Source organism: Pseudophryne corroboree, chromosome 5, assembly GCF_028390025.1.
Source record: "Pseudophryne corroboree isolate aPseCor3 chromosome 5, aPseCor3.hap2, whole genome shotgun sequence".
Taxonomy (NCBI): Eukaryota; Metazoa; Chordata; class Amphibia; order Anura; family Myobatrachidae; genus Pseudophryne; species Pseudophryne corroboree.
The window spans coordinates 248965118-248992665 of record NC_086448.1 but is presented as its reverse complement, the minus strand read 5'-3'; the positions used below and the strand labels follow the sequence as shown (position 1 = coordinate 248992665).

The following is a 27548-nucleotide window of genomic DNA, read 5'->3' as shown; positions in this document are numbered from 1 at the left end:
ATCATCAAACGATAAAGAAGCAGATGAAAAAAATTCCAGTAAATGTAAAAAGGTCTCTAGCGTGGTGGCTACAGACAGACCATTTAAACAAGGGGAGACCCTTTTGGATTAAAGAGTGGCAAGTCCTGACAACAGATGCCAGCCTGCAAGGCTGGGGGGGGCGGTACTCGGAAGCCTATGGTTCCAGGGAAAATGGACCGCAAGGGAAAGTCGCCTGCCGATAAATCTGTTGGAGATAAGGGCCGTTTACTTGGCTCTAGTTCAGGCGAAGGACAATCTACAAGGAAGACCAGTCCAGATCCGCTCAGACAATGCGACGGCAGTAGCATACCTCAATCATGAACGAGGAACTCAAAGCAAGAGTCTGATGGAGGAAGTAACTCCTATTCTAAAATGGGCAGAACTCCATCTCCCGGCATTGTCAGCAGTATTTGTCCCGGGTGTACTAAATTGGGAAGCGGATTTTCTCAGTCGGCACACCATTCAGGAAACCGAATGGGCATTACACCCAGAAGTGTTTCAGACACTGGTGAACCGATGGGGTCTACCGGAGATAGACCTTATGGCGTCTCGTCTAAACAACAAAGTTCCGAGGTACGGATCAAGAACAAGGGACCCAGGAGCGGTCCTGGTAGACGCACTGTCAGTAGAATGGAGGTTTCAGCTGGCATATCTGTTCCCTCCAATATCTCTGTTACCCAGAGTAGTGAGAAAGATATAACAGGCAAAAGGAGCAATCATTCTAATAGCTCCAGCTTGGCCAAGAAGGCATTGGTACCCAGATCTGTTGAGAATGTCCGTGGAAGCACCGATACTGCTCCCTCAACATCCAGATCTGTTAATGCAGGGTCCTTGTTGTCACAGTCATCTGGACCGTCTATCTTTGACGGCGTGGCTGCTGAAACCTCTATCTTAGAGGCTAAAGGATTTTCGAAACAAGTAATCCAAACCATGCTTAGAGCAAGAAAGCCTTCTTCGGCTCGTGTGTATCATAGAATATGGCAAGCCTATTTTCACTGGTGTACTGGAAAAAATTAGAATCCGAGATCTTTTAAAGTAGCTAGGATTTTGGATTTCCTGCAGGCAGGATTGGATAAAGGGTTGAAAGTTGCTTCCTTGAGGGTGCAAGTCTCAGCGTTGATTGTATGGTTCCAGCAGAAGATTGCTGACCTATAGGATGTACGTACGTTTTTCCAAGGAGTAGTACATATTCAACCTCCATTTGTTCCTCCTGCAGCTCCCTGGGATTTGAATTTGGTTCTTAAATTTCTCCAGGGTCCTCTGTTTGAACCACTTGAGAGAACAGATCTTAAGTGGTTAACGGTTAAAGTTCTTTTTTTACTGGCAATGGCGTCAGCCAGAAGAGTGTCAGATTTAGGAGCATTATCTTGTAAGTCTCCTTTCCTAAGTTTTTTTCCAGACAGAGCAGTTCTCAGAACGAGATCTAGTTATCTTCCAAAGGTGGTATCAAAGTTTCATCTGAATGAAGAGATTGTAGTCCCAGCCTTTCAGGTATCGGGACTATCTGCGGGAGAAGCGTCGCTGGACGTGGTCCGGGCTTTAAAAATCTACATAAATCGTACTAGTGCCATCAGGAAAACAGATTCCCTCTTCATCCTCTACGGATTCCATAGAAAAGGATGGCCTGCTAGTAAACAGACGCTGGCGAGATGGCTCCGAGTGGTAATATCTGAAGCTTATTCTCATGCAGATCTCCCTATTCCGGCTAATGTCTCTGCACACTCTACGCGTAAGGTAGGTCCTTCTTGGGCAGCACAACAGGGTGCTTCAGCAGAACAGATATGTAGGGCAGCCACATGGTCTTCCATAAACACATTCATCAGACATTATACCTTGGATACTTTTGCCTCTCATGACGCAGACTTCGGGCGAAAGGTCCTCCTGTGCAATCAGGAGCGTCCCCACCACTAAAATGGCTTTGGGAATCCCAATGTTATCCTGTGGGTAATCCTGTGGACCCAGCCAGAGAAATGAACGTTATGGTAAGAACTTACCGTTGAAAACATGATTTCTCTTATGTCCACAGGTATCCACAGGGATCCCACCCTGACGTATCTGATTTGAGGATCTAGACAATCACTAAAACCTCTTCCTTCTTGTATGGAAGGGTGTGCATGTGTGTTCTCATCGCCTATACAGGTCTCTGCCTGATGTTCCTGCCTAAAATCGCTGTGGAAAGAACTGATCTGACTGAGTCAGTGGGCGGGACTATATGGTGAAGGCCCCAATGCATCCTGGGAGGCCAGAAAGCTCGTGACCGTGTTGGTGCTATTTTCGCTGTCGCTCGACAATATCCCAATGTTATCCTGTGGATACCTGTGGACATAAGAGAAATCACGTTATCAACGGCAAGTTCTTACCATAACGTTCATATCTCGTTCATTAATGAACAAGATCGTTCATATATTAGTGTGTAGGGCCCATAACACTCTCTGCACATGTTATATCTGCCCCATCTGCTGTGCAACATGGTTTTGCCCAATTGCTAATTTTCTTGGCGCGACCCCGCCGCTCATTTCACCCGCTGGGTGAAATCAGCGTCGTCCTCCTCCCCCCTCACTCAGCACACATCGCGCTGTGCTGAGTGGGGGGAGAGATGTGTGCTGAGCGGTCTGTGACAGATCGCTCAGTACACATCTGTCCCCATGTGTACTGGCCTTTACTTAGATTATCTTCTACACCATATTCCTTACAACGGCCCTCTGTTTCAGCCCCCCTGATGCTCATTTTAGTGTCATGGAAATTGATGCAGAAATATTTATATACCTTGTACTTGTGCCATAATGTCTTGTACTCTTAAGGTGCATACACACTCAGCGATACAGTAATTTAATATTGCTCATTTTCCCCTCCTGCCCAGTGTGTATGCAGCTGACGACGGCCGATGCGGGGTTGTTCATGACCCGCAGTGTCGGCCGTACATGCAGGTCAATTTGGACTCATTTTCCAAAGCTGCATGTACAGCCTGACTGTGGCATGACGTCACTGAGCTATTGCTAGCAAAACCGTACAGTGTGTATGCCCGCAGTTGGGCGGCCTGGGTCGGGAGGGTACGCACTAGGCTATGTCTCTCACGAAGCATATCACAAAGTCTGTACCCACCTTTTGTTCATTTGTTTATGTACTTTGTTAGGTGCTGCAGAACCCTTGTGGCTCCATATAAATAAAGGTTGATAATAATACACACTCAGGTGAAATTAAAAATAAGAACACTTTATTGCTTATAATAAATGAATCTGATTAGTAATGAAAAATGCAAAAGCACTTTTCAGAGAAAACACACACATAGAAAAGGAGGAGCTAAGCATTAGCACTGGGCATGACCCTGGCATTAACATTTTGAATAAAAACACCAGTCTTTAAGTTTAATAGGCTTTTCTCTAACGTCCTAGAAGATGCTGGGACTCCGGAAGGACCATGGGGAATAGACGGGCTCCACAGGAGACGTGCACTTTAAGAAAGACTTTAGACTCTGGGTGTGCACTGGCTCCTCCCTCTATGCCCCTCCTCCAGACCTCAGTTTTAGACTGTGCCCAGAGGTAGATGGGTGCACTGCAGGGAGCTCTCCTGAGTTTCCTGCTAAGAAACCATTTTGTTAGGTTTTTTCTTATTTTCACGGAGCTCTGCTGGCAACAGACTCCCTGCATCGAGGGACTGAGGAGAGAGGAGCAGACCTACTTAAATGATAGACTCTGCTTCTCGGCTACTGGACACCATTAGCTCCAGAGGGAGTGGAACACAGGTTCGTCCTGGGCGTTCATCCCAGAGCCGCGCTGCCGTTCTCCTCACAGAGCCAGAAGAAACGAAGAAAGAAGATACTGAGGCGGCAGAAGCCCTCGGGTGCTTCACTGAGGTAACGCACAGCACTGCAGCTGTGCGTCATTGCTCCCATACACCTCACACACTCCGGTCACTGTACGGGTGCAGGGCGCAGGGGGGGGCGCCCTGGGCAGCAATAGAATACCTCTCCTATGGCAAATGACTATATACATGTACAGGTGGGCACTGTACATGTATATAAATAAGCCCCCGCCATATTTTATTAAATTTGAGCGGGACAGAAGCCCGCCGCCGAGGGGGCGGGGCTTCTCCCTCAGCACTCACCAGCGCCATTTTCTCTCCACAGCTCCGCTGAGAGGAAGCTCCCCGGACTCTCCCCTGCTTGACACACGGTGAAGGAGGGTTTTAAAGTAGAGGGAGGGGGGGGGGGGGGGCACATAATTGGCGATTATACATTACAACAGTGCTGGGGTGTGTGCTGGCATACTCTCTCTCTAGGAGTTTCCCTGTGTGTGGGGTGTGTGTCGGTACGCGTGTCGACTTGTTTGACGATGAAGGCTCGCCTAAGGAGGAGGGGGGAGTGCATGATTGTCAGGTTGCCGTCTGCAACATCGACACCGGACTGGATGGATATGTGGAATGTCTTGAATGCTAATGTAAATTTATTGCATAAGAGATTAGACAAGACTGAGGCTATGGATCACTCAGGTAGTCAGACCATGCCTGTCCCAGTGGCACCGGGACCTTCTGGGTCTCAGAAACGCACATTATCACAGATCACTGACACAGATACCAACACGGATTCATATTCCAGTGTCGACTATGAGGATGCAAAATTACAGCCAAAAGTGGCTAAAGGTATTCGTTACATGATCATTGCTATTAAAGAGGTTTTGCATATTACTGAGGAACCCCCTGTCCCTGACACGAGGGTACACATGTATAAAGAGAAAAAGCCTGAGATCACCTTTCCGTCCTCATTTGAGCTAAGCGAATTGTGCAAAAAGGCTTGGGAATCTCCAGACAGGAGGCTACAAGTTCCCAAAAGGATTCTTATGGCGTATCCCTTCCCACAAAAGGGCAGGATACGATGGGAATCTTCGCCTAAAGTAGACAAGGCGTTGACGCGCTTATCCAAGAAGGTGGCACTGCCTTCCCAGGATACTGCTACCCTCAAGGATCCTGCGTATCGTAAGCAGGAAGTTACCATGAGGTACATTTACACACATTCTGGTACTATTGTTAGGCCGGCTATGGCGTCGGCCTGGGTTTGTGGTGCTGTCGGAGCATGGACAGATTCCTTGTCTACGGAGATTGAGACCCTAGACAAGGATACCATTCTAATGACCCTAGAGCATATCAAGGATGCTGCATTATATATGAGGGATGCTCAAAGAGACATTTGTTTATTAAGCTCCAGAATAAATGCTATGTCTATTTCTGCTAGGCGACTCTTGTTGACCCGACAGTGGACGGGGGATGCCGACTCGAAGCGGCATACGGAGTCGTTGCCTTACAAGGGGGAGGAGTTGTTTGGAGAAGGCCTCTCGACCTTGTCTCTACTGCTACGGCTGGTAAATCGAATTTTTTACCTTATGTTCCCCCACAACATACTAAGAAGGCACCTCATTACCAGATGCAGTCCTTTCGTTCAAATAAAAGCAAAAAGGTACGGGGATCGTCCTTTCTTGCCAGAGGTAAGGGCAAGGGAAAAAAGCTGCACACAGCTAGTTGCCAGGAGCAGAAGTCCCCCCCTACGTCTGCAAAATCCACCGCATGAGGCTGGGGCTTCCCTGGGGGGGCCAGGTCAAGTGGGGGCACGTCTTCGTTGTTTCAGCCACGTCTGGGTTCACTCACAGGTGGATCCCTGTGCAATAGAGATTGTTTCTCAGGGATACAGGCTGGAATTCGAAGAGATGCCTCCTCGCCGGTTTTTCAAATCGGCTCTCCTGGCTTCTCCCTCAGAAAGGGAGTTAGTGTTAACTGCAATTCAAAAATTGTACCTGCAACAGGTGATAGTCAAGGTTCCTCTTCTCCAGCAAGGAAAGGGGTATTACTCGACCCTGTTTGTGGTTCCGAAACCGGACGGTTCGGTCAGACCCATTTTGAATCTAAAATCCCTGAACCTGTACTTGAAAAAGTTCAAGTTCAAGATGGAATCGCTCAGAGCGGTCATCGCCAGCCTGGAGGGGGGGGGGGGGGATTGGATGGTTTCCCTGGACATAAAGGATGCTTACCTTCATGTTCCGGTTTTTCTTCCTCACCAGGCGTTCCTGAGATTTGCGGTGCAGGACTGTCATTACCAATTTCAGACTTTGCCGTTTGGGCTTTCCACGGCCCCAAGAATTTTCACCAAGGTAATGGCGGAAATGATGGTGCTCCTGCGCAAGCAGGGTGCAACAATTATCCCATACTTGGACGATCTCCTCATAAAGGCGAGATCTCGAGAGAAGTTACTGGACAGCGTGTCACTGTCAGTGAGGACGTTGCAACAGCACGGCTGGATTCTCAATATTCCGAAGTCCCAGCTGGTTCCTACAACGCGTCTGACCTTTTTGGGCCTGATTCTGGACACGGAACAGAAAAAGGTGTTTCTTCCGATGGAAAAGGCTCAGGAGCTCATAGCTCTGGTCAGGAACCTATTAAAGCCAAAAAAGGTTTCAGTGCTTCACTGCGCCCGTGTCCTGGGGAAGATGGTGGCATCGTACGAGGCCATCCCCTTCGGCAGGTTCCATGCGAGGACCTTTCAATGGGACCTACTGGACAAATGGTCCGGGTCTCATTTACAAATGCATCAATGGATCACCCTGTCTCCCAGAGCCAGGATATCTCTCCTGTGTTGGCTGCACAGTGCTCACCACCTGGAAGGCCGCAGGTTCGGCATTCAGGACTAGATCCTGGTGACCACGGACGCGAGCCTCCGAGGTTGGGGAGCAGTCACACAGGGAAGAAATTTCCAAGGACTTTGGTCAAGTCAAGAGACTGGTCTTCACATCAACATCCTGGAACGAAGGGCCATATACAACGCCCTACGTCAAGCGGAGATCTTACTTCGCAATCGACCAGTTCTGATCCAGTCAGACAACATCACCGCAGTAGCTCATGTAAACCGCCAAGGCGGCACAAGGAGCAGAGTGGCAATGGCGGAAGTCACCAGAATTCTTCGCTGGGCGGAGAATCATGTAAGCGCTATGTCAGCAGTGTTAATTCCGGGAGTGGACAACTGGGAAGCGGACTTCCTCAGCAGACACGATCTGCATCCGGGAGAGTGGGGACTTCATCAGGAAGTCTTCGCGCACATTGCAAGTCGGTGGGGACTACCCCAAATAGACATGATGGCATCCCGTCTCAACAAAAAGCTACAACGGTATTGCGCCAGGTCAAGAGACCCTCAGGCGGTAGCGGTGGATGCCCTAGTGACACCGTGGGTGTTCCAGTCGGTCTATGTGTTTCCTCCTCTCCCTCTCATTCCCAAGGTGTTGAGGATAAGAAGAAGAAGAAGAGGAGTGAGAACAATTCTCATTGTTCCAGATTGGCCACGAAGGACCTGGTATCTGGATCTGCAAGAAATGTTCACAGAAGATCCGTGGCCTCTTCCTCTAAGGCAGGACCTATTACAATAAGGTCCATGTCTGTTCCAAGACTTACCGCGGCTGCGTTTGACGGCATGGAGGTTGAACGCCGGATCCTAGCGGAAAAGGGCATTCCGGATGAGGTCATTCCTACTCTGATAAAGGCTAGGAAGGATGTGACAGCAAAACATTATCACCGAATATGGCGAAAATATGTTTCTTGGTGTGAGGCCAGGAATGCTCCTACGGAAGAATTCCATCTAGGCCGTTTTCTTCACTTCCTACAAACTGGAGTGAATTTTGGCCTAAAATTAGGCTTCATTAAAGTTAAGACTTCGGCCTTATGCATTTTCTTTCAAAGGGAATTGGCCTCTTTACCTGAAGTTCAGACTTTTGTGAAGGGAGTACTGCATATTCAGCCTCCTTTTGTACCTCCGGTGGCACCTTGGGACCTTAACGTGGTGTTAAATTTCCTTAAGTCGCATTGGTTTGAACCACTTAAAACAGTGGAGTTGAAATATCTCACTTGTAAGGTGGTCATGTTGTTAGCCTTGGCTTTGGCTAGGCGAGTTTCGGAATTGGCGGCTTTATCACTTAAAAGCCCCTATCTGGTTTTCCATATGGATAGAGCGGAGTTGCGGACCCGTCCTCACTTCCTACCTAAGGTGGTCTCATCCTTTCATATGAACCAACCTATTGTCGTGCCTGTGGCTACACGTGACTTGGAGGATTCCGAGTCCCTTGATGTGGTCAGGGCTTTGAAAATTTACGTGGCCAGAACGGCTAGGATTAGAAAAACAGAAGCACGGTTTGTCCTGTATGCAGCCAACAAGGTTGGCGACCCTGCTTCAAAGCAGACTATTGCTCGCTGGATCTGTGACACGATTCAGCAGGCGCATTCTACGGCGGGATTGCCGTTATCGAAGTTGGTTAAGGCCCATTCCACTCGGAAGGTGGGCTCGTCTTGGGCGGCTGCCCGAGGGGTCTCGGCACTAGAGCTATGCCGGGCTGCTACTTGGTCGGAGTCAAACACCTTTGCAAAGTTCTATAAGTTTGATACTCTGGCTGAGGAGGACCTCCTGTTTGCTCAATCGGTGCTGCAGAGTCATCCGCACTCTCCCGCCCGTTTGGGAGCTTTGGTATAATCCCCATGGTCCTTACGGAGTCCCAGCATCTTCGTGAACGTTAGAGAAAATAAGATTTTACACTTACTGGTAAATCTATTTCTCGTAGTCCGTAGAGGATGCTGGGCGCCCGTCCCAAGTGCAGACGACTTCTGCAAGACTTGTATATAGTTGCTTACATAAGGGTTATATTATAGTTCATCGGTTTGGACCGAGACTTTGTTGTTTGTTCATACTGTTAACTGGGTAGTTTTTCACAAGTTATACGGTGTGATTGGTGTGGCTGGTATGAATCTTGCCCTTGGATTACCAAAATCCTTTCCTCGTACTGTCCATCTCCTCTGGGCACAGTTTCTCTAACTGAGGTCTGGAGGAGGGGCATAAAGGGGGGAGCCAGTGCACACCCAGAGTCTAAAGTCTTTCTTAAAGTGTCCATGTCTCCTGTGGAGACCGTCTATTCCCCATGGTCCTTACGGAGTCCCAGCATCCTCTACGGGCGCCGTGCCTGTAGTCACAGTATAGTAAGAAAAATAAGTTTTAAACCCTGTTTAGTCTACCTACATATATTAAGATGTAATAAGCTGTGAAAAATTGGTATTATTAAAAGATGTTAAATAATTGAATTCAAAGCCTAATTACATTCTGTGCTAGAAATCATTAAAACATGGTTGATCAAGGTTTCTAATACATGATTCACTTTTTTTTTTTATTAAAACATTAATGCAAAAAAATAAACTGATTTGTGTGTATTACTGTTACAAATGTGAGAGTAGGCCAGAATAAAGTCAAGTAATGTTGCTTCAACTTGTTTAAGCAAAGATAATACAGACATCGCAGTTTAATGCATTACAGTATGCAGGAAAGGTAGCTCTACACCCAATCCTACCTACAGAGTAATAAGACAGTTTAACTCGTCTTAAAATGTCTTATCACTCTATGGGTCGGAGGGAGCCTAGATCTACCTTTTATACATAATCCAGTGTTTTTCAACCACTGTGCCATGGCACACTAGTGTGCCCTGAGCAGTCTCCAGGTGTGCCACCATAGAAGCAGAGCCAGGCCCGTCAGTGTATTGCCGCTACTGAGGCCCTGGAACGATCAATACTGGTGGGTTTAGTGGTTGCAGAGCCAGTTCTAATTTTGGGCCCGGGCAGTGTTGGACTCTTCTGGCATTCTCAGATGTGGCTCAGGCGTTACCTATGGAGAAGTTGCGACATGACATCCTAGGTAGGACACGCAACTGCACCATGCATCACCATTATATTTGAGTTTTAAAAAAATGGTGTGCCTTGGCAATATTTAAATCTTGTTCAGTGTGCCGCGAGTTGTAAAAGGTTGAAAATCACTGACATAATCTAATGCAGTAAAGTGTGACTTATGATTGTGCTTGATACAGTGCTGGACACATCCCAGAAGGCACTTAGCCAGTATCTAAAAAAAAAAAAATACTGCTGGTGCCTAGCATTTTCATGTAATTATTACTGATGTCAACAGATATACATCTGCCGTGGATGCTCAGAAGACGCTGCTTGCTTGTCTCACTGGCTCCTGAAGTCTACCATATTTTGTTCACTGGTTTAATATACTAATCTGAAATTAATGTACACATAATGAACCTATATTGGAAACGGCTTAGATGCCTAGAATTAGGGTTGTTACCTCCCTAAGGGCATAGTGTCGCCTACCTCCTCCTCTTCCTCTGGGGACTAATGGACGCTAGATGCACCCCAGAGCTAGGTGCAATAATGAGCTCATCTTAAGAGGGAAGGACCAATTTAATTATTAAAATAAATCAGATCATTACTACCAAGTACTGTTACACTTTTTGCATTCTTTAAATGCTGAATTCTATGCTGGCCCCATGTACAATATTTTCGTTTTTTGTTTGGAAGAAAATGTGACCGGAATATAAAAAGCATGCACACCTGATGATATGCTATAGTAACTTGTCTTTATTAATTCATATTGTTTATTTTGTTTTCTGTTTTGGCACCCAGACTTTGTTTGACAACCAGAATAATGCAGCAAAAAAAGAGGAAGGTGAAAAAGGTGAAAGCAATAATAAGAACGACTCTAAGAAGATGTCTGTTGAGAGGGTTTACCAGAAGAAGACTCAGCTTGAGCACATCCTCCTAAGGCCTGACACGTACATCGGATCTGTGGAACCTGTCACACAGGTGCCCACTTTTTTTCAGTTTTTATTATTTTACCTTTTTTTTTTCTTGTTAAAGACTGAGGCTTAATGGCTAATTCCACACTAAAGCACATTTTCACCCAACATCAGCCGGCTAGCAGAACTGTAGATGATCTGTGCTATTCAGCATAAGGAGTCCTCTTTTTGTCTCAGTGTTGACAGCTAAGAACAGCTTAAATACAGACTCTGCTGGGGCTTTGATTGGACACATCTGCAAGTTGGAGAGAGGAATGTTGGTTGAAAATTTAACTTTTATACAATCCAGTGTATATTTATAATTGTAAACATTATTTTAACCTCTTACTGCTCAGACTAATGTTTGAGGTGTTAATTTCACTTAATTTGTTTTGTACTGGTATGTGATCTCTTATGCAGAAACTTTAAGTACAGAAAAGAAAAGTAAATTAGTGCTACTGTTTAGTGATTTTAGAATCTGCACGGATATGATCCCCCAATATGTTCCTATAGTTACTATGAGGAGTCCTGCTAAACAAATTTACATGTGGCATTGTGGGTAAAGCCATGGAAATGTAAAAAAAAAATTTCAGTAGATTTTCGGCATATTTGGAAAATATTATCTCCCAAGCATTCTGATCAGTAGACCTGTACACATAATATAGGTTTGGTATGGAATCCCGATGGTCAAAATACTGACTCCGGAATGCCGGCAGGGAGCGAGCAGAACAAAGCCCCTTGCGGGCTCGCCACGCTGCAGGCTCGGTGGCTCACCACAGGTTCTATTCCCACTCCATAGGTGTCGTGGACACCCAGGTATTCTGGTGGTCGGGATTCCAACTTCATCCCTATAATATATAGATGTTTTATATTTATTTTTTCTCATACGTCCTAGAGGATGTGGGGATGCTTCAAGAACCATGGGGTATAGACTGGATTCGCAGGAGACATGGGCATCGGCAGAAGAGGTACCGCGCGCCATGCTCCCACATGACGCAGGGCGCAGGGGGGGCGCCCTGGGCAGCATGAACACCTCAAATCAGACTGGCATGAGTTATAACCGTGCCCCGGGCATTAGTTAAGGGACCCCCGCCAGTATAAACATAGTTTTAAGCGGGACTGTAGCGCGCCAACTCTGACCAGCGCCATTTTCTCTCCACAGTAGCTGCAGAGATGCTGGCCCTGTCCTCCACACTGCTGTACAAGTAACAGGGTGCAAAACGGGGGTGAACACAAATAGTTTGGTGCTGATTTGTATATTTATAAAGCGCTAACAGGTCTGGGCAGTCATTTTACTGGCCTCAGTACCGGGATAGGCGCTGGGTGTGAACTGGCAGAACTCTCTCTCTGTGTCTCTCTTGCAGACTTTATTGTGGGTCTGTCTCCTGTAGCCCCAGTGTGGTTGTGGGTGTCGGTACGTGTGTCGACATGTCTGAGGCTGAATGCTCTTCCCAGGAGGAGGCTGGAGTGGGGACAGAAAATACTGTAAGAGTGTCCGTGTCGGCACCGCCGACGGATGATTGGGTGAATCTGTTGAGTGTTTTAAACGCAAATGTGACTAAATTGACTAAGAGATTTGATAAATATGAGTCTAAGAACCAGACATGGAGGAAATCCATGGAAGATGCTTTGTCACAGGCCCAGACCCCTTCGGGGTCACACGTGCATTTACCCAGATCGCAGATACAGATACCGACACAGACTCTGATTCCAGTGTCGACTATAGTGATGCCAGATTACATCCAAAACTGGCTAAGAGTATTCAGTACATGATTGTGGCGATAAAAGACGTATTACATATCATTGAGGACCCCGCTGTTCCTGATACTAGGGTCTGTATGTTTAAAGGAAAGAAACCTGAGGTAACGTTTCCTCCCTCTCATGAACTGAACGCACTTTTTGAAAAGGCTTGAGAAAATCCTGACAAAAAGATACATGTTCCCAAAAGAATTCCAGTGGCATATCCGTTCCTCTCTGGGGACAGGGAAAGGTGGGAGTCAATCCCCACGGTAGACAAAGCTTTATCGTGTCTATCCAAAAAGGTGGCGCTTCCGTCCCCTGACACGGCAGCCCTAAAGGATCCTGCGGATCGTAAGCCGGAAAATACCCTAAACTCCATTTATGTCACTACAGGGTCGCTACTCAGGCCTCCCGTTGCTTCGGCATGGGTGAGTAGCGCTATTGAAAAGTGGGCAGATAACTTGTCATCTGAGGTAGATACCCTAGACAGGGATAGTGTGCTTTTGACTTTGGGTCACATCAGGGACGCTGCAGCATATTTAAAAGAAGCTGTAAGGGATATTGGCCTTTTGGGATCAAGGGCCAATGCCATGGCAGTCTCGGCAAGGAGAGCATTGTGGATTCATCAGTGGAATGCTGATGCTGACTCTAAGAAGGTGATGGAGTCTCTACCGTTTAACGGTAAGGTCTTGTTTGGTGACGGCCTCACTGACCTGGTGTCTACGCCTCCGTGGGTAAGTCTTCATTTTTATCTTATGTTCCTGCACAGCAGAAGAAATTGCCTCACTATCAGATGCAGTCCTTTTGGCCCAATAAATTCAAAAAAGGACGTGGGTCCTCTTTCCTTGCTGCGAGGGGGAGAGGAAGGGGAAAAAGGTCGCAGGCTGTGGCAAGTTCCCAGGAGCAGAAGTCCTCTCCGGCTTCTATCAAATCCACCGCATGACGCTGGGGCTCCTCTGCGGGAGTCCGCACCAGTGGGGGCACGTCTCCAACTCTTCAGTCAGGTCTGGATGCACTCGGACCTGGATCCTTGGATAGTAGACATAGTAACCCAGGGGTACAAGTTAGAGTTTCAAGACGTGCCCCCTCACCGATTTTTCAAATCAGCCTTGCCAGCCTTCTCTTCCAGAAAGGGAGATAGTAAGCGCTGCAATACTAAAGTTGTGTTAAAATCAAGTGATTGTCACGGTACCCCCGTCTCAACAGGGGGAAGGTTTTTATTCGAGCCTGTTCGTGGTCCTGAAGCCGGATGGCTCAGTCAGACCAATTCTAAACCTAAAATCCCTCAATTTCTTTCTGAAAAAATTCAAGTTCAAGATGGAGTCTCTACGAGCAGTGATCTCTAGTCTGGAGGAAGGGGATTTTATGGTGTCGGTCGACATAAAAGATGCCTACTTACATTTCCCCATATATCCTTTACATCAGGCTTACCCGAGATTTGCTGTGCAGGATTGTCATTACCAGTTTCAGACATTGCCGTTTGGTCTGTCCACGACTCCGAGGATTTTCACCAAAGTAATGGCGGAAATGATGGTTCTCTTGCGCAAGCAGGGAATCACAATTATCCCGTACTTGGACGATCTCCTTATAAAGGCGAGGTCCAAGGAGCAATTGTTGAAGAATGTTGGCCTTTCACTGACAATTCTGCAACAACACGGTTGGCTCCTAAATTTGCCAAAATCACAGTTGGATCCAACGACACGGCTGTCGTTTCTGGGTGTGATTCTGGATACAGAATTGCAGAGAGTTTTTCTTCCAGTGGAAAAAGCTCTGGAAATACAGAACATGATAAAACAGATTCTGAAATCGGCAAAGGTGTCAGTTCTTCACTGCACTCGGTTGCTGGGGAAGATGGTGGCGGCCTACGAGGCAATTCCATATGGCAGGTTCCATGCCAGGGTGTTTCAATTGAACCTGCCGGTCCGGGTCTCACCTGGACATGCACCGGAAAATAATTCTATTTCCCAGGACCAGAATTTCCCTTCTGTGGTGGCTGTACAGTGCTCACCTTGTGGAGGGACGCAGGTTCGGGATTCAGTATTGGATCCTGGTGACCACAGATGCAAGCCTCCGAGGCTGGGGAGCAGTCGCACAGGGAAGAAACTTTCAGGGAAGTGGTCAAGCCAGGAAGCTTGTCTACACATAAACATTCTGGAATTAAGAGGCATCTACAACGGCATACTGCAAGCAGAACATTTTCTTCGAGGTCTGCCGGTCTTGATTCAGTCAGACAACGTGACAGCAGTGGCGTACATAAACCGCCATGGCGGAACAAAGAGCAGAGCGGCGATGGCTGAGGCCACAATGATTCTTCGCTGGGCGGAAAGACATGCCAGCGCTCTGTCAGCGGTCTTCATTCTAGCAGTGGACAACTGGGAAGCAGACTTCCTCAGCAGACACGATCTCCATCCAGGAGAGTGGGGTTTTCATCAAGAGGTCTTTGCAGAAGTGACAAGTCGTTGGGGAATTCCTCAAGTGGACATGATGGCGTCCCGCCTCAACAAGAAACTTCAGAGATATTATTCCAGGTCAAGGGACGCCCTAGTGACACCATGGGGGGTTTTCAGTCGGTCTGTGTGTTCCCTCCACTTCCACTCATTCCAAAGGTGATAAAAATTATAAGAACAAGGGTTCAGGCGATATTTTACCTGGGGCGTTTGCTCCATTTCCTACAAGCAGGTGTGGATGCGGGCCTAAAGTTAGGCTCTGTTAAAGTACAGATTTCAGCCTTGTCGATCTTTTTTCAAAAAGATTTGGCCTCCCTTCCAGAAGTTCAGACCTGCGTAAAAGGCGTGCTGCACATCCAACCTCCCTTTGTGCCCCCAGTGGCACCATGGGACCTTAATGTAGTTTTGCAATCTTGCAATCACATTGGTTTGAACCTTTGTGCAAGGTTGAGTTAAAATTCCCTACTTGGAAAGTGGTCATGTTGTTGGCCTTGGCGTCTGCAAGGCGAGTGTCTGAGTTGGCGGCTTTGTCTCACAAAAGCCCCTATTTGATTTTCCATGCTGATAGAGTGGAGTTGAGAACTCGTCAGCAATTTCTGCCAAAGGTGGTTTCATCATTTCATGTGAACCAGCCAATTGTGGTGCCAGTGGCTACTGACGCCTTGGCGGAGTCAAAGTCTCTCGATGTGGTCAGAGCTTTGAAGATCTATGTCGCCAGAACGGCGCAGATTAGGAAAACAGAGGCTCTGTTTGTCCTGGGGCTCCCAACAAGATTAGGGCTCCTGCTTCTGAGCAGACTATTGCGCGCTGGATCTGTAATACGATTCAGCAGGCTCATTCTACGGCAGGATTGCCGTTACCGAAATCGGTGAAAGCACATTCTACCAGAAAGGTGGGCTCTTCCTGGGCGGCTGCCCGAGGGGTCTCGGCATTACAGCTTTGCCGAGCTGCTACTTGGTTGGGTTCAAACACCTTTGCGAAATTTTACAAGTTTGATATCCTGGCTGAGGAGGACCTCTTCTTTGGTCAATCGGTGCTGCAGTCATCCGCACTCTCCCGCCCGTTCTAGAGCTTTGGTATAAACCCCATGGTTCTTGAAGCATCCCCAGCATCCTCTTGGACGTATGAGAAAATAGGATTTTAACACCTACCGGTAAATCCTTTTCTCTTAGTCCGTAGAGGATGCTGGGCGCCCGTCCCAGTGCGGGCTGTATCTGCAGTTTGGTTATTGTTAAGCTCATGTTGCGTTCATTCAATCTGTGACTGTTGTTGGTCATGCCGTTGCATGCGTTGTTGTTGAATGCCATGTTGTACGGCACGTTAGTGGTGTGAGCTGGTATGTATCTCACCTTAGTTTAAAATAATTAAATAAATCCTTTCTCTGACGTCCTAAGTGGATGCTGGGGACTCCGTCAGGACCATGGGGGATTAGCGGCTCCGCAGGAGACAGGGCACAAAAGTAAAAGCTTTAGGATCAGGTGGTGTGCACTGGCTCCTCCCCCTATGACCCTCCTCCAAGCCTCAGTTAGATTTTTGTGCCCGGCCGAGAAGGGTGCAATCTAGGTGGCTCTCCTAAAGAGCTGCTTAGAGTAAAAGTTTTGTTAGGTTTTTTATTTTCAGTGAGTCCTGCTGGCAACAGGCTCACTGCTACGAGGGACTTAGGGGAGAAGAAGTGAACTCACCTGCGTGCAGGATGGATTGGCTTCTTAGGCTACTGGACACCATTAGCTCCAGAGGGATCGAACACAGGCCCAGCCATGGAGTCCGGTCCCAGAGCCGCGCCGCCGACCCCCTTGCAGATGCCGAAGAGTGAAGAGGTCCAGAAACCGGCGGCAGAAGACTTTTCAGTCTTCATGAGGTAGCGCACAGCACTGCAGCTGTGCGCCATTGTTGTCAGCACACTTCACACCAGCGGTCACTGAGGGTGCAGGGCGCTGGGGGGGGTGCCCTGGGCAGCAATGAAATACCTATACTGGCTAAAAGATACATCACATATAGCCCCTGGGGCTATATGGATGTATTTAACCCCTGCCAGGTCTCAGAAAAACGGGAGAAGAAGCCCGCCGAAAATGGGGCGGAGCCTATTCTCCTCAGCACACAGCGCCATTTTCCCTCACAGAAATGCTGGTGGGAAGGCTCCCAGGCTCTCCCCTGCACTGCACTACAGAAACAGGGTTAAAACAGAGAGGGGGGGCACTTATTTGGCGATATGATTATATATATTAAGATGCTATAAGGGAAAAACACTTATATAAAGGTTGTCCCTGTATAATTATAGCGTTTTGGTGTGTGCTGGCAAACTCTCCCTCTGTCTCCCCAAAGGGCTAGTGGGGTCCTGTCCTCTATCAGAGCATTCCCTGTGTGTGTGCTGTGTGTCGGTACGTGTGTGTCGACATGTATGAGGACGATGTTGGTGAGGAGGCGGAGCAATTGCCTGTAATGGTGATGTCACTCTCTAGGGAGTCGACACCGGAATGGATGGCTTATTTAGGGAATTACGTGATAATGTCAACACGCTGCAAGGTCGGTTGACGACATGAGACGGCCGGCAAACCAATTAGTACCTGTCCAGGCGTCTCAAACAGTCAGGGGCTTTAAAACGCCCATTTACCTCAGTCGGTCGACACAGACACGGACAATGACTCCAGTGTCGACGGTGAAGAAACAAACGTATTTTCCATTTGGGCCACACGTTACATGTTAAGGGCAATGAAGGAGGTGTTACATATTTCTGATACTACAAGTACCACAAAAGAGGGTATTATGTGGGGTGTGAAAAAACTACCTGTAGTTTTTCCTGACTCAGATAAATTAAATGAAGTGTGTGATGATGCGTGGGTTTTCCCCGATAGAAAATTATTGGCGTTATACCCTTTCCCGCCAGAAGTTAGGGCGCGTTGGGAAACACCCCTTAGGGTGGATAAGGCGCTCACACGCTTATCAAAACAAGTGGCGTTACCGTCTCCAGATACGGCCGCCCTCAAGAGCCAGCTGATAGGAGGCTGGAAAATATACTAAAAAGTATGTACACACATACTGGTGTTATACTGCGACCAGCGATCGCCTCAGCCTGGATGTGCAGCGCTGGGGTGGCTTGGTCGGATTCCCTGACTGAAAATATTGATACCCTTGACAGGGACAGTATTTTATTGACTATAGATCATTTAAAGGATGCATTTCTATATATGCGAGATGCACAGAGGGATATTTGCACTCTGGCATCAAGAGTAAGTGCGATGTCCATATCTGCCAGAAGATGTTTATGGACACGACAGTGGTCAGGTGATGCAGATTCCAAACGGCACATGGAAGTATTGCCGTATAAAGGGGAGGAGTTATTTGGGGTCGGTCCATCGGACCTGGTGGCCACGGCAACAGCTGGAAAATCCACCTTTTTTACCCCAAGTCACATCTCAGCAGAAAAAGACACCGTCTTTTCAGCCTCAGTCCTTTCGTCCCCATAAGGGCAAGCAGGCAAAAGGCCAGTCATATCTGCCCAGGGATAGAGGAAAGGGAAGAAGACTGCAGCAGGCAGCCCATTCCCAGGAACAGAAGCCCTCCACCGCTTTTGCCAAGTCCTCAGCATGACGCTGGGGCCGTACAAGCGGACTCAGCTGCGGTGGGGGGTCGTCTCAAGAGTTTCAGCGCGCAGTGGGCTCACTCGCAAGTGGACCCCTGGATCCTACAAGTAGTATCCCAGGGGTACAGATTGGAAGTTCGAGACGTCTCCCCCTCGCAGGTTCCTGAAGTCTGCTTTACCAACGTCTCCCTCCGACAGGGAGGCAGTATTGGAAACAATTCACAAGCTATATTCCCAGCAGGTGATAATCAAAGTACCCCTCCTACAACAAGGAAAGGGGTATTATTCCACACTATATTGTGGTACTGAAGCCAGACGGCTCGGTGAGACCTATTCTAAATCTGAAATATTTGAACACTTACATACAAAGGTTCAAATCAAGATGGAGTCACTCAGAGCAGTGATAGCGAACCAGGAAGAAGGGGACTATATGGTGTCCCTGGACATCAAGGATGCTTACCTCCATGTCCCAATTTGCCCTTCTCACCAAGGGTACCTCAGGTTCGTGGTACAAAACTGTCACTATCCGTTTCAGACGCTGCCGTTTGGATTGTCCACGGCACCCCGGGTCTTTACCAAGGTAATGGCCGAAATGATGATTCTTCGTCAAAGAAAAGGCGTCTTAATTATGCCTTACTTGGACGATCTCCTGATAAGGGCAAGGTCCAGAGAACAGTTGGAGGTCGGAGTAGCACTATCTCAAGTAGTTCTACGACAGCACGGGTGGATTCTAAATATTCCAAAATCGCAGCTGTCTCCGACGACACGTCTGCTGTTCCTAGGGATGATTCTGGACACAGTCCAGAAAAAGGTGTTTCTCCCGGAGGAGAAAGCCAGGGAGTTATCCGAGCTAGTCAGGAACCTCCTAAAACCAGGAAAAGTGTCAGTGCATCATTGCACAAGGGTCCTGGGAAAAATGGTGGCTTCTTACGAAGCGATTCCATTCGGCAGATTTCACGCAAGAACTTTTCAGTGGGATCTGCTGGAAAAATGGTCCGGATCGCATCTTCAGATGCATCAGCGGATAACCCTGTCTCCAAGGACAAGGGTGTCTCTTCTGTGGTGGCTGCAGAGTGCTCATCTACTAAAGGGCCACAGATTCGGCATTCAGGACTGGGTCCTGGTGACCACGGATGCCAGCCTGAACGGCTGGGGAGCAGTCACACAAGGAAAAAATTTCCAGGGAGTGTGATCAAGTCTGGAGACTTCTCTCCACATAAATATACTGGAGCTAAGAGCAATTTACAATGCTCTAAGCTTAGCAAGACCTCTGCTTCAAGGTCAGCCGGTATTGATCCAGTGGGACAACATCACGGCAGTCGCCCACGTAAACAGTCTGGGCGGCACAAGAAGCAGGAGGGCAATGGCAGAAACTGCAAGCATTCTTCGCTGGGCGGAAAATCACGTGTTAGCACTGTCAGCAGTGTTCATTCCGGGAGTGGACAACTGGGAAGCAGACTTCCTCAGCACGACCTCCACCCGGGAGAGTGGGGACTTCATCGGGAAGTCTTCCACATGATTGTGAACCGTTGGGAAAGACCAAAGGTGGACATGATGGCGTCCCGCCTGAACAAAAAACTGGACAGGTATTGCGCCAGGTCAAGAGACCCTCAGGCAATAGCTGTGGACGTTCTGGTAACACCGTGGGTGTACCAGTCGGTGTATGTGTTCCCTCCTCTGCTTCTCATACCTAAGGTACTGAGAATTATAAGACGTAGAGGAGTAAGAACTATACTCGTGGCTCCGGATTGGCCAAGAAGGACTTGGTACCCGGAACTTCAAGAGATGCTCACAGAGGACTCATGGCCTCTGCCGCTAAGAAGGGACTTGCTTCAGCAAGTACCATGTCTGTTCCAAGACTTACCGCGGCTGCGTTTGACGGCATGGCGGTTGAACGCCGGATCCTAAGGGAAAAAGGCATTCCCGAAGAGGTCATTCCTACCCTGGTCAAAGCCAGGAAGGAGGTGACCGCACAACATTATCACCACATGTGGCAAAAATATGTTGCGTGGTGTGAGGCCAGGAAGGCCCCACGAAGAAATTTCAACTCGGTCGATTCCTGCATTTCCTGCAAACAGGAGTGTCTATGGGCCTCAAATTGGGGTCCATTAAGGTTCAAATTTCGGCCCTGTCGATTTTCTTCCAGAAAGAATTGGCTTCAGTTCCTGAAGTCCAGAAGTTTGTCAAGGGAGTACTGCATATACAACCCCCTTTTGTGCCTCCAGTGGCACTGTGGGATCTCAACGTAGTTCTGGGATTCCTCAAATCACATTGGTTTTAACCGCTCAAATCTGTGGATTTGAAATATTTCACATGGAAAGTGACCATGATGTTGGCCCTGGCCTCGGCCAGGCGAGTGTCAGAATTGGCGGCTTTGTCTCACAAAAGCCCATATCTGATTGTCCATTCGGACAGGGCAGAGCTGCGGACTCGTCCCCAGTTTCTCCATATGGTGGTGTCAGCGTTTCACCTGAACCAGCTTATTGTGGTACCTGCGGCTACTAGGGACTTGGAGGACTCCAAGTTGCTGGATGTTGTCAGGGCCCTGAAAATATAGGTTTCCAGGACGGCTGGAGTCGGGAAAACTGACTTGCTGTTATCCTGTATGCACCCAACAAACTGGGTGCTCTTGCTTCTAAGCAGACGATTGCTAGTTGGATGTGTAGTACAATTCAGCTTGCACATTCTGTGGCAGGCCTGCCACAGCCAAAATATGTAAATGCCCATTCCACAAGGAAGGTGGGCTCATCTTGGGCGGCTGCCCGAGGGGTCTCGGCTTTACAACTTTGCCGAGCTGCTACTTGGTCAGGGGCACACCCTGGCTGAGGAGGACCTGGAGTTCTCTCACTCGGTGCTGCAGAGTCATCCGCACTCTCCCGCCCGTTTGGGAGCTTTGGTATAATCCCCATGGTCCTGACGGAGTCCCCAGCATCCACTTAGGACGTCAGAGAAAATAAGAATTTACTTACCGATAATTCTATTTCTCGTAGTCCGTAGTGGATGCTGGGCGCCCATCCCAAGTGCGGATTGTCTGCAATACTTGTACATAGTTATTGTTACAAAAATCGGGTTATTATTGTTGTGAGCCATCTTTTCAGAGGCTCCGCTGTTATCATGCTGTTAACTGGGTTCAGATCACAGGTTGTACAGTGTGATTGGTGTGGCTGGTATGAGTCTTACCCGGGATTCAAAATCCTTCCTTATTGTGTACGCTCGTCCGGGCACAGTATCCTAACTGAGGCTTGGAGGAGGGTCATAGGGGGAGGAGCCAGTGCACACCACCTGATCCTAAAGCTTTTACTTTTGTGCCCTGTCTCCTGCGGAGCCGCTAATCCCCCATGGTCCTGACGGAGTCCCCAGCATCCACTACGGACTACGAGAAATAGAATTATCGGTAAGTAAATTCTTATTTTTCCTCGAAATGTCAGTCTCCCTGGGCACAGTTCCTATAACTGCAGTCTGGAGGAGGGGCATAGAGGGAGGAGCTAGTTCACACCCATTCAAAGTCTTATAAGGTGCCCATGTCTCCTGCGGATCCTGTCTATACCCCATGGTTTTTGAAGCATCCCCAGCATCCTCTGGACTAAGAGAAAAGGATTTACCGGTAGGTATTAAAATCCTATTTTTTATTATTCATTTTTAATTGATTTTGACATACCAAATCAGAAGCAGCCAAAGGTATCATAGGTTACATATAAAATTGCATCTGTTTAATTAACATAATATGAGAGAAAAATCATTAAAGTACAACTATATAAAGAACAAGTATAGCTGACACATATAGATAATAAACTATAAAAGACACAGGCATGCATATTCACAAAAATAAATATACAGTATATTCGGGATGTAGTTACATTGCCGGCAGTCGGTATCCCGGCGGTCAGGATACAAACGCTGGAATCCTGACCACTGTCAATGCTGCTAAATGGAATCCCAGCTAACGGGGGCTATTCCTACTCGTAGGTGTCCACGACACCCATAGAGTGGGAATAGAACCTGTGGCGAGTGCAGTGAGCCACCGAGCCTGTAGCGTGGTGAGCGCAGCAAGCCCCAAAGGGGCTTTGTTTCGCTTGTCTCTTTGCCAGCATTCTAGTGGCCGGGATCCCAGCGTCGTTATGCTACCTGCAGGATCCCGACCGCTGGCCTCCAATGTCCAACACACATTTTAACATGTTAATAAAAATAAGTGCTCAGAAAAAAGAGACGCGAAAGTAACTTAACAAAACTAGGAGTGTGATGAGATGTACCGCACATACCCAAATAACCAGTGACGAGGTAAAATCTGGTCCCAAAAACGCCATCCACAACCTGGCTATTATAACCTTCGGCAGAGTGCATAGATTAATAACATACTGTGTATTATATTTAGCTAAAGCATTAGGAGGTAATATCCCATGAACACACACTGTGGGCATTAAGAGGTTAATAGGGATACCCGAGCTAGCGATGGCCTGGATAACTTTATTCCAAATAAGGAACACTCCCAAATCAAATGCCAGAAAGAACCTTTACAGGCTTCACATTTGGGGCCGATATCCGTTACCCTCCCAGCAAATTTCATTAGCCTAACGGGCGTGAGATGTTCTGTGAAAAATAAGTAACTGTATTTACTGAAACCTAATAGATGCAGTGGAGCAAAAGGGAGATGCCATGGCTGGATCCCAGTAGTCCTCACTGATAGGGCCAAGATCTGATTCATGAGAGTTGGGAGATCGGAACTATGATGTGCAGACAAAAAATAAATAATACAAATTAGAAATGGTTCAACTGAACCTAAAGTCTTTAAGATCTTTTTAACAGGTGAATCTAGTAAAGACGGTGGAGTATTTGAACATTGGGTGGGAAGTGCATGGTGTAATTGAAAATACTTAGAAACCACACCCCGAGCACCCCACACTCCATCAGTGTGCAAGGAGAATAACTCGGCTAACAGTTTGGAATTCCACAGTTAAGTGTCTGGATCTAAACCCTCATAACTAAACAGTTTAGTTGTTGCTTCCCAAATTTAAGTGCCTGGAAAAACAACTGAAAGCCATTATGTGGAAAATTGGCTGCAAGCAACAGGGGTAAGTTCAGTGATACCTGAGAAACAAGCATACATCCAGCCACTGACTGGATCACCTTGTGGGCTGCCAGATAATATAGATGAAAGTGAGGGAGGTAAAGACCCCCTGCATGTCTGAACCTAGTAAACCTATTCCCTTTAATTCTAGGGTATCAATTCATCCAGACCAGAGAGAAGATCATACTGTACAATTTCTTAAATACTGATAATGGAATATAAACGTTGAAATACGTTTAAAAATTTAGGTTGGACCACCATTTTTACCATATAAACTTGCCCGTCACTGTGAAGGGTAATTTAACCCAAATACAAGACTTCAACTGAACATACTACTGTACTATAAAGTTTGAGGATTCAAAGGAACATAGGCCCTCATTCCGAGTTGTTCGCTCGCAATCTGCTTTTAGCAGCATTGCACACGCTAAGCCGCCGCCTACTGGGAGTGAATCTTAGCTTAGCAAAATTGCGACCGAAAGATTCTCAAAATTGCGAATAGAAATTTCTAAGCAGTTTCTGAGTAGCTTGATACTTACTCTGCCACTGCGATCAGTTCAGTCAGTTTCGTTCCTGGTTTGACGTCACAAACACACCCAGCGTTTGCCCAGACACTCCCCCGTTTCTCCAGCCACTCCCGCGTTTTTCCCAGAAACTGTAGCGATTTTTCACACACTCCCATAAAACGGCCAGTTTCCGCCCAGAAACACCCACTTCCTGTCAATCACACTACGATCACCAGAACGAAGAAAAAACCTCGTAATGCCGCGAGTAAAATACCAAACTTATTAGCAAATTTACTTGGCGCAGTCGCACTGCGGACATTGCGCATGCGCAATTTAGCGGAAAATCGCTGCGATGCGAAGAAAATTACCGAGCGAACAACTCTGAATGAGGGCCATAATCTTGCAGGGAATTAGTGATCCAGATACACAAATATTTAAACCAGTCTACCCCACTGTAAGGGAACGCTATCTATTCGAGGAGAGTTAGGGCAATCCCCTGAAGAGGAAGGGTATTAGTTTTCCCCAAACTAATCTTCAACCCAGAATAGGTTTAAAATTCTGTAATAACATGAAGAACCACAGGCATTGAAATAGTGTAATCTGCCAAAAGTAATAAAAGGTCATCCGCATATTAGGCAACAGTGTCTAATCTGCTGCCAACGCTAAGACTTACAATATCAGGACAGGAGCACAGTATACGTACCAGTGATTTTATCGTCAGGGCAAAAAGAGCCAGGAATTAAGGGCAGCCCTGTCTCGTTGTGGATAAAGGTAACGAGGGGGATATGTACCCATTTACGGAGATCTGTGCCCTGTGAGCCATATATAATAACCAGACCCATTGTATAACGTGTACCAATCACAAATGTCCTGATAACTTCCCACAGATAGTCACTCTACTAGTATTCTTCTCCATGGGAGACCTGTGAATGCACAACCTCCCAAGATTGTTTGAGGTAGATTTCCCTGGCATAAACAGAGTCTGGTTTGGATGAACTACTTGGTAATAACCTGATTAATGCATATAGATGGAAGTTTGCCCAAAATCTTAGCATCCATAGGTATGAGAGAGATGGGCCTTTATGATTCCAGAAATAGAGGATCCTTTCCTGGCTTCGGGAGAATCACTATCACCGCCTCTGACATGGAGGCAGGAAAGACATTCTCCTTAAATAGGGCATTAAAAAGATCCAATTTTTGGAACAAAAAACAATGTGTGTGTGGGTGTTTTTTTTTTTTATAAAACTCTAAAGGAATTCCATTGATTCTCGGAGCCTTACCACCTGAAAACTATTTTACAGCCATTTCAATTTCCTCACTGCTAACGGGTCATCTAGTAAGTTTTATATTCTTCAATGTTGTTTTTATTTTTTTATTTTAATGTATGACACAGGAGATAATAGCTGCGACACTGCTGAAAGTTTCATGCACAGTTAAGCTCTAAAGACCATATAGACATTTAAGTCCTGAAATAATATAGATTTCTTGTTCTAACTAACTGGTAAAATAAACATGAGTTTCTCGGTGCAAGCTTTCCGCAAACTGGGATTCCCATCTACCACAGCAAGGTAACTGCTTACTGATAGGAACCTATATCAACAATGTCTAATTTTACAACTTTAGGTCACTATTTAAAGGTATCCTATGTAACATAAGATCTACATATTGCCCTAGCTACCCCAGTGCGAAAATGATGCTTCTATATTGGTGAACTTCGTTTTCATGCGTAACGCTATGATTTATAATTTTGTTTCTGGTTGAATTAAAAGGTTTGTGACCATACTGCTGGAACCAGTGTCCGAAAGTGACAGCCAATTTTAGCATGGTGGAGAAGCATGGACTTTCCCGCATGCTGAAAGTACAGGTCTTTGATCTACATACTGTGTGAGGTTTATAATACCTCCCCCACAGTCCTCAATTCAGCAGGATAGTCCATATTCGATTTATCTGCTGTTACTATGGGGACTGAATTGTCCCCATCACCAGGGAGTTGCAATTATGCCCTCAGGGAGATGCCTGCTTAATCTCCCATTAAACTACCACCCTCCATTAAGTTGCCGTGCCCCATGCCCCAAACTGCACACCTCCAGTTTTGAGTGAAGGATTTAAAACATGCTGTCAACAAAGGGTTAATTCACTTTGTTCTAAGGAGTTAACGTATTAAAGGCTGCGTTCTTTGTAGTGTAGTTACTTACCATATTCTCTTAAGACTTAGGGGAATTTTAAAGCATTAAATAAATAGGTACAAATATGAGATGCTCCATTTTTTGGGCAGTTTTTAGGTTAATGAGCTGCTGTATTATGTGTGTCACTGCAGAAGGCTTGGCTATATACATAATGAGAGCAGACCATTGTTCCATTGTTTACTTTGTAGCACCTCAGAATTGTTGTACAAATGTCTGTCCTTAATATTTTCTTTCTTAGGAGCCAGCAAATATGTATTGGCAGTACCTTTAGCAAGTTGCAGATTGTTATTTTACAGTTGTCTTTGTTTTTTTATAATTCTATAATTCTGAGAGAAAACCACTAGCTGGTCCAATTACCTTTATGGAAATAATCTAGGGATGTTGTATTTCTTGTTTTCATGTTGTGTATTTTTATATTTAGGCAATGTGGGTTTTTGATGAAGACATTGGAATGAATTGCCGGGACATTACTTATGTGCCAGGATTATATAAAATATTTGATGAAATTCTGGGTGAGTTGTGTATCAGAGCTCTCTAGTTAATGCCAACTTGTAACACATGTAAATATTGGCCTTTAGGGGTAATTCCAAGTTGATCGCAGCAGGATTTTTGATAGCAACTGGGCAAAACCATGTGCACTGCAGGGGAGGCAGATATAACATGTGCAGAAATAGTTAGATTTGGGTGTGGTGTGTTCAATCTGCAATCTAATTTGCAGTGTAAAAATAAAGCAGCCAGTATTTACCCTGCACAGAAACAATAATACCCACCCAAATCTAACTCTTTCTGCACATGTTATATCTGCCTCCCCTGCAGTGCACATGGTTTTGCCCAGTTGCTATCAAAAATCCTGCTGCGATCAACTTGGAATTACCCCCTTTATGGAGAAAGGGTTCCAAAACGGGTATATTTTATTTGCTGTTTCTTTTATATCCACATACATAAACCCATATGATTGCTATTTCTCCTGCAGGGTCCACAGGTTATCCACAGGATAACATTAGGGATATGAGGTAGCGACAGCGGATTGGTACCAAACGATCAAAGCTTTCAGCCTCCCAGAATGCAACAGGCCCATCCCTATAGCCCTGGCTCAGGCATATCCGTTTTTTTGTTTGGTGAGGAAGGAGCCGGACCATGGTCAGTGGGCTGCTGGTTTTTAGCAGCCGTAAACTTTTTTTATATTTTATTTTTATAGTCTTACAAGTTTTTTTTTTTTTTTTGAGCGATCTTTCTAAAAAGCGTCTTGTACGTACGAAAGAGTCACTCCAACAACTACCCGTCGGAACGCGACAACGCTTACACACGTGTACAGTGCTGTTTCGGCGGGCGTCTGTGTAGGATGTCCTAGCAAGTCGAGCAGAAGTTACCAGACTGTGGC

At 46.6% G+C, this 27548-nt stretch overlaps 1 protein-coding gene across 1 annotated transcript in view; it reads left to right on the top strand.

The window, feature by feature from the left end:
- TOP2B (DNA topoisomerase II beta) overlaps positions 1-27548 on the top strand; it is a 222270-nt gene that overhangs the window by 27705 nt on the left and 167017 nt on the right. The window contains exons 2-3 of the mRNA XM_063922226.1: positions 10495-10674; positions 26589-26679. Of these exons, the coding sequence (XP_063778296.1) occupies positions 10495-10674; positions 26589-26679 (271 nt within the window). The remainder of the gene's footprint in view (positions 1-10494; positions 10675-26588; positions 26680-27548) is intronic.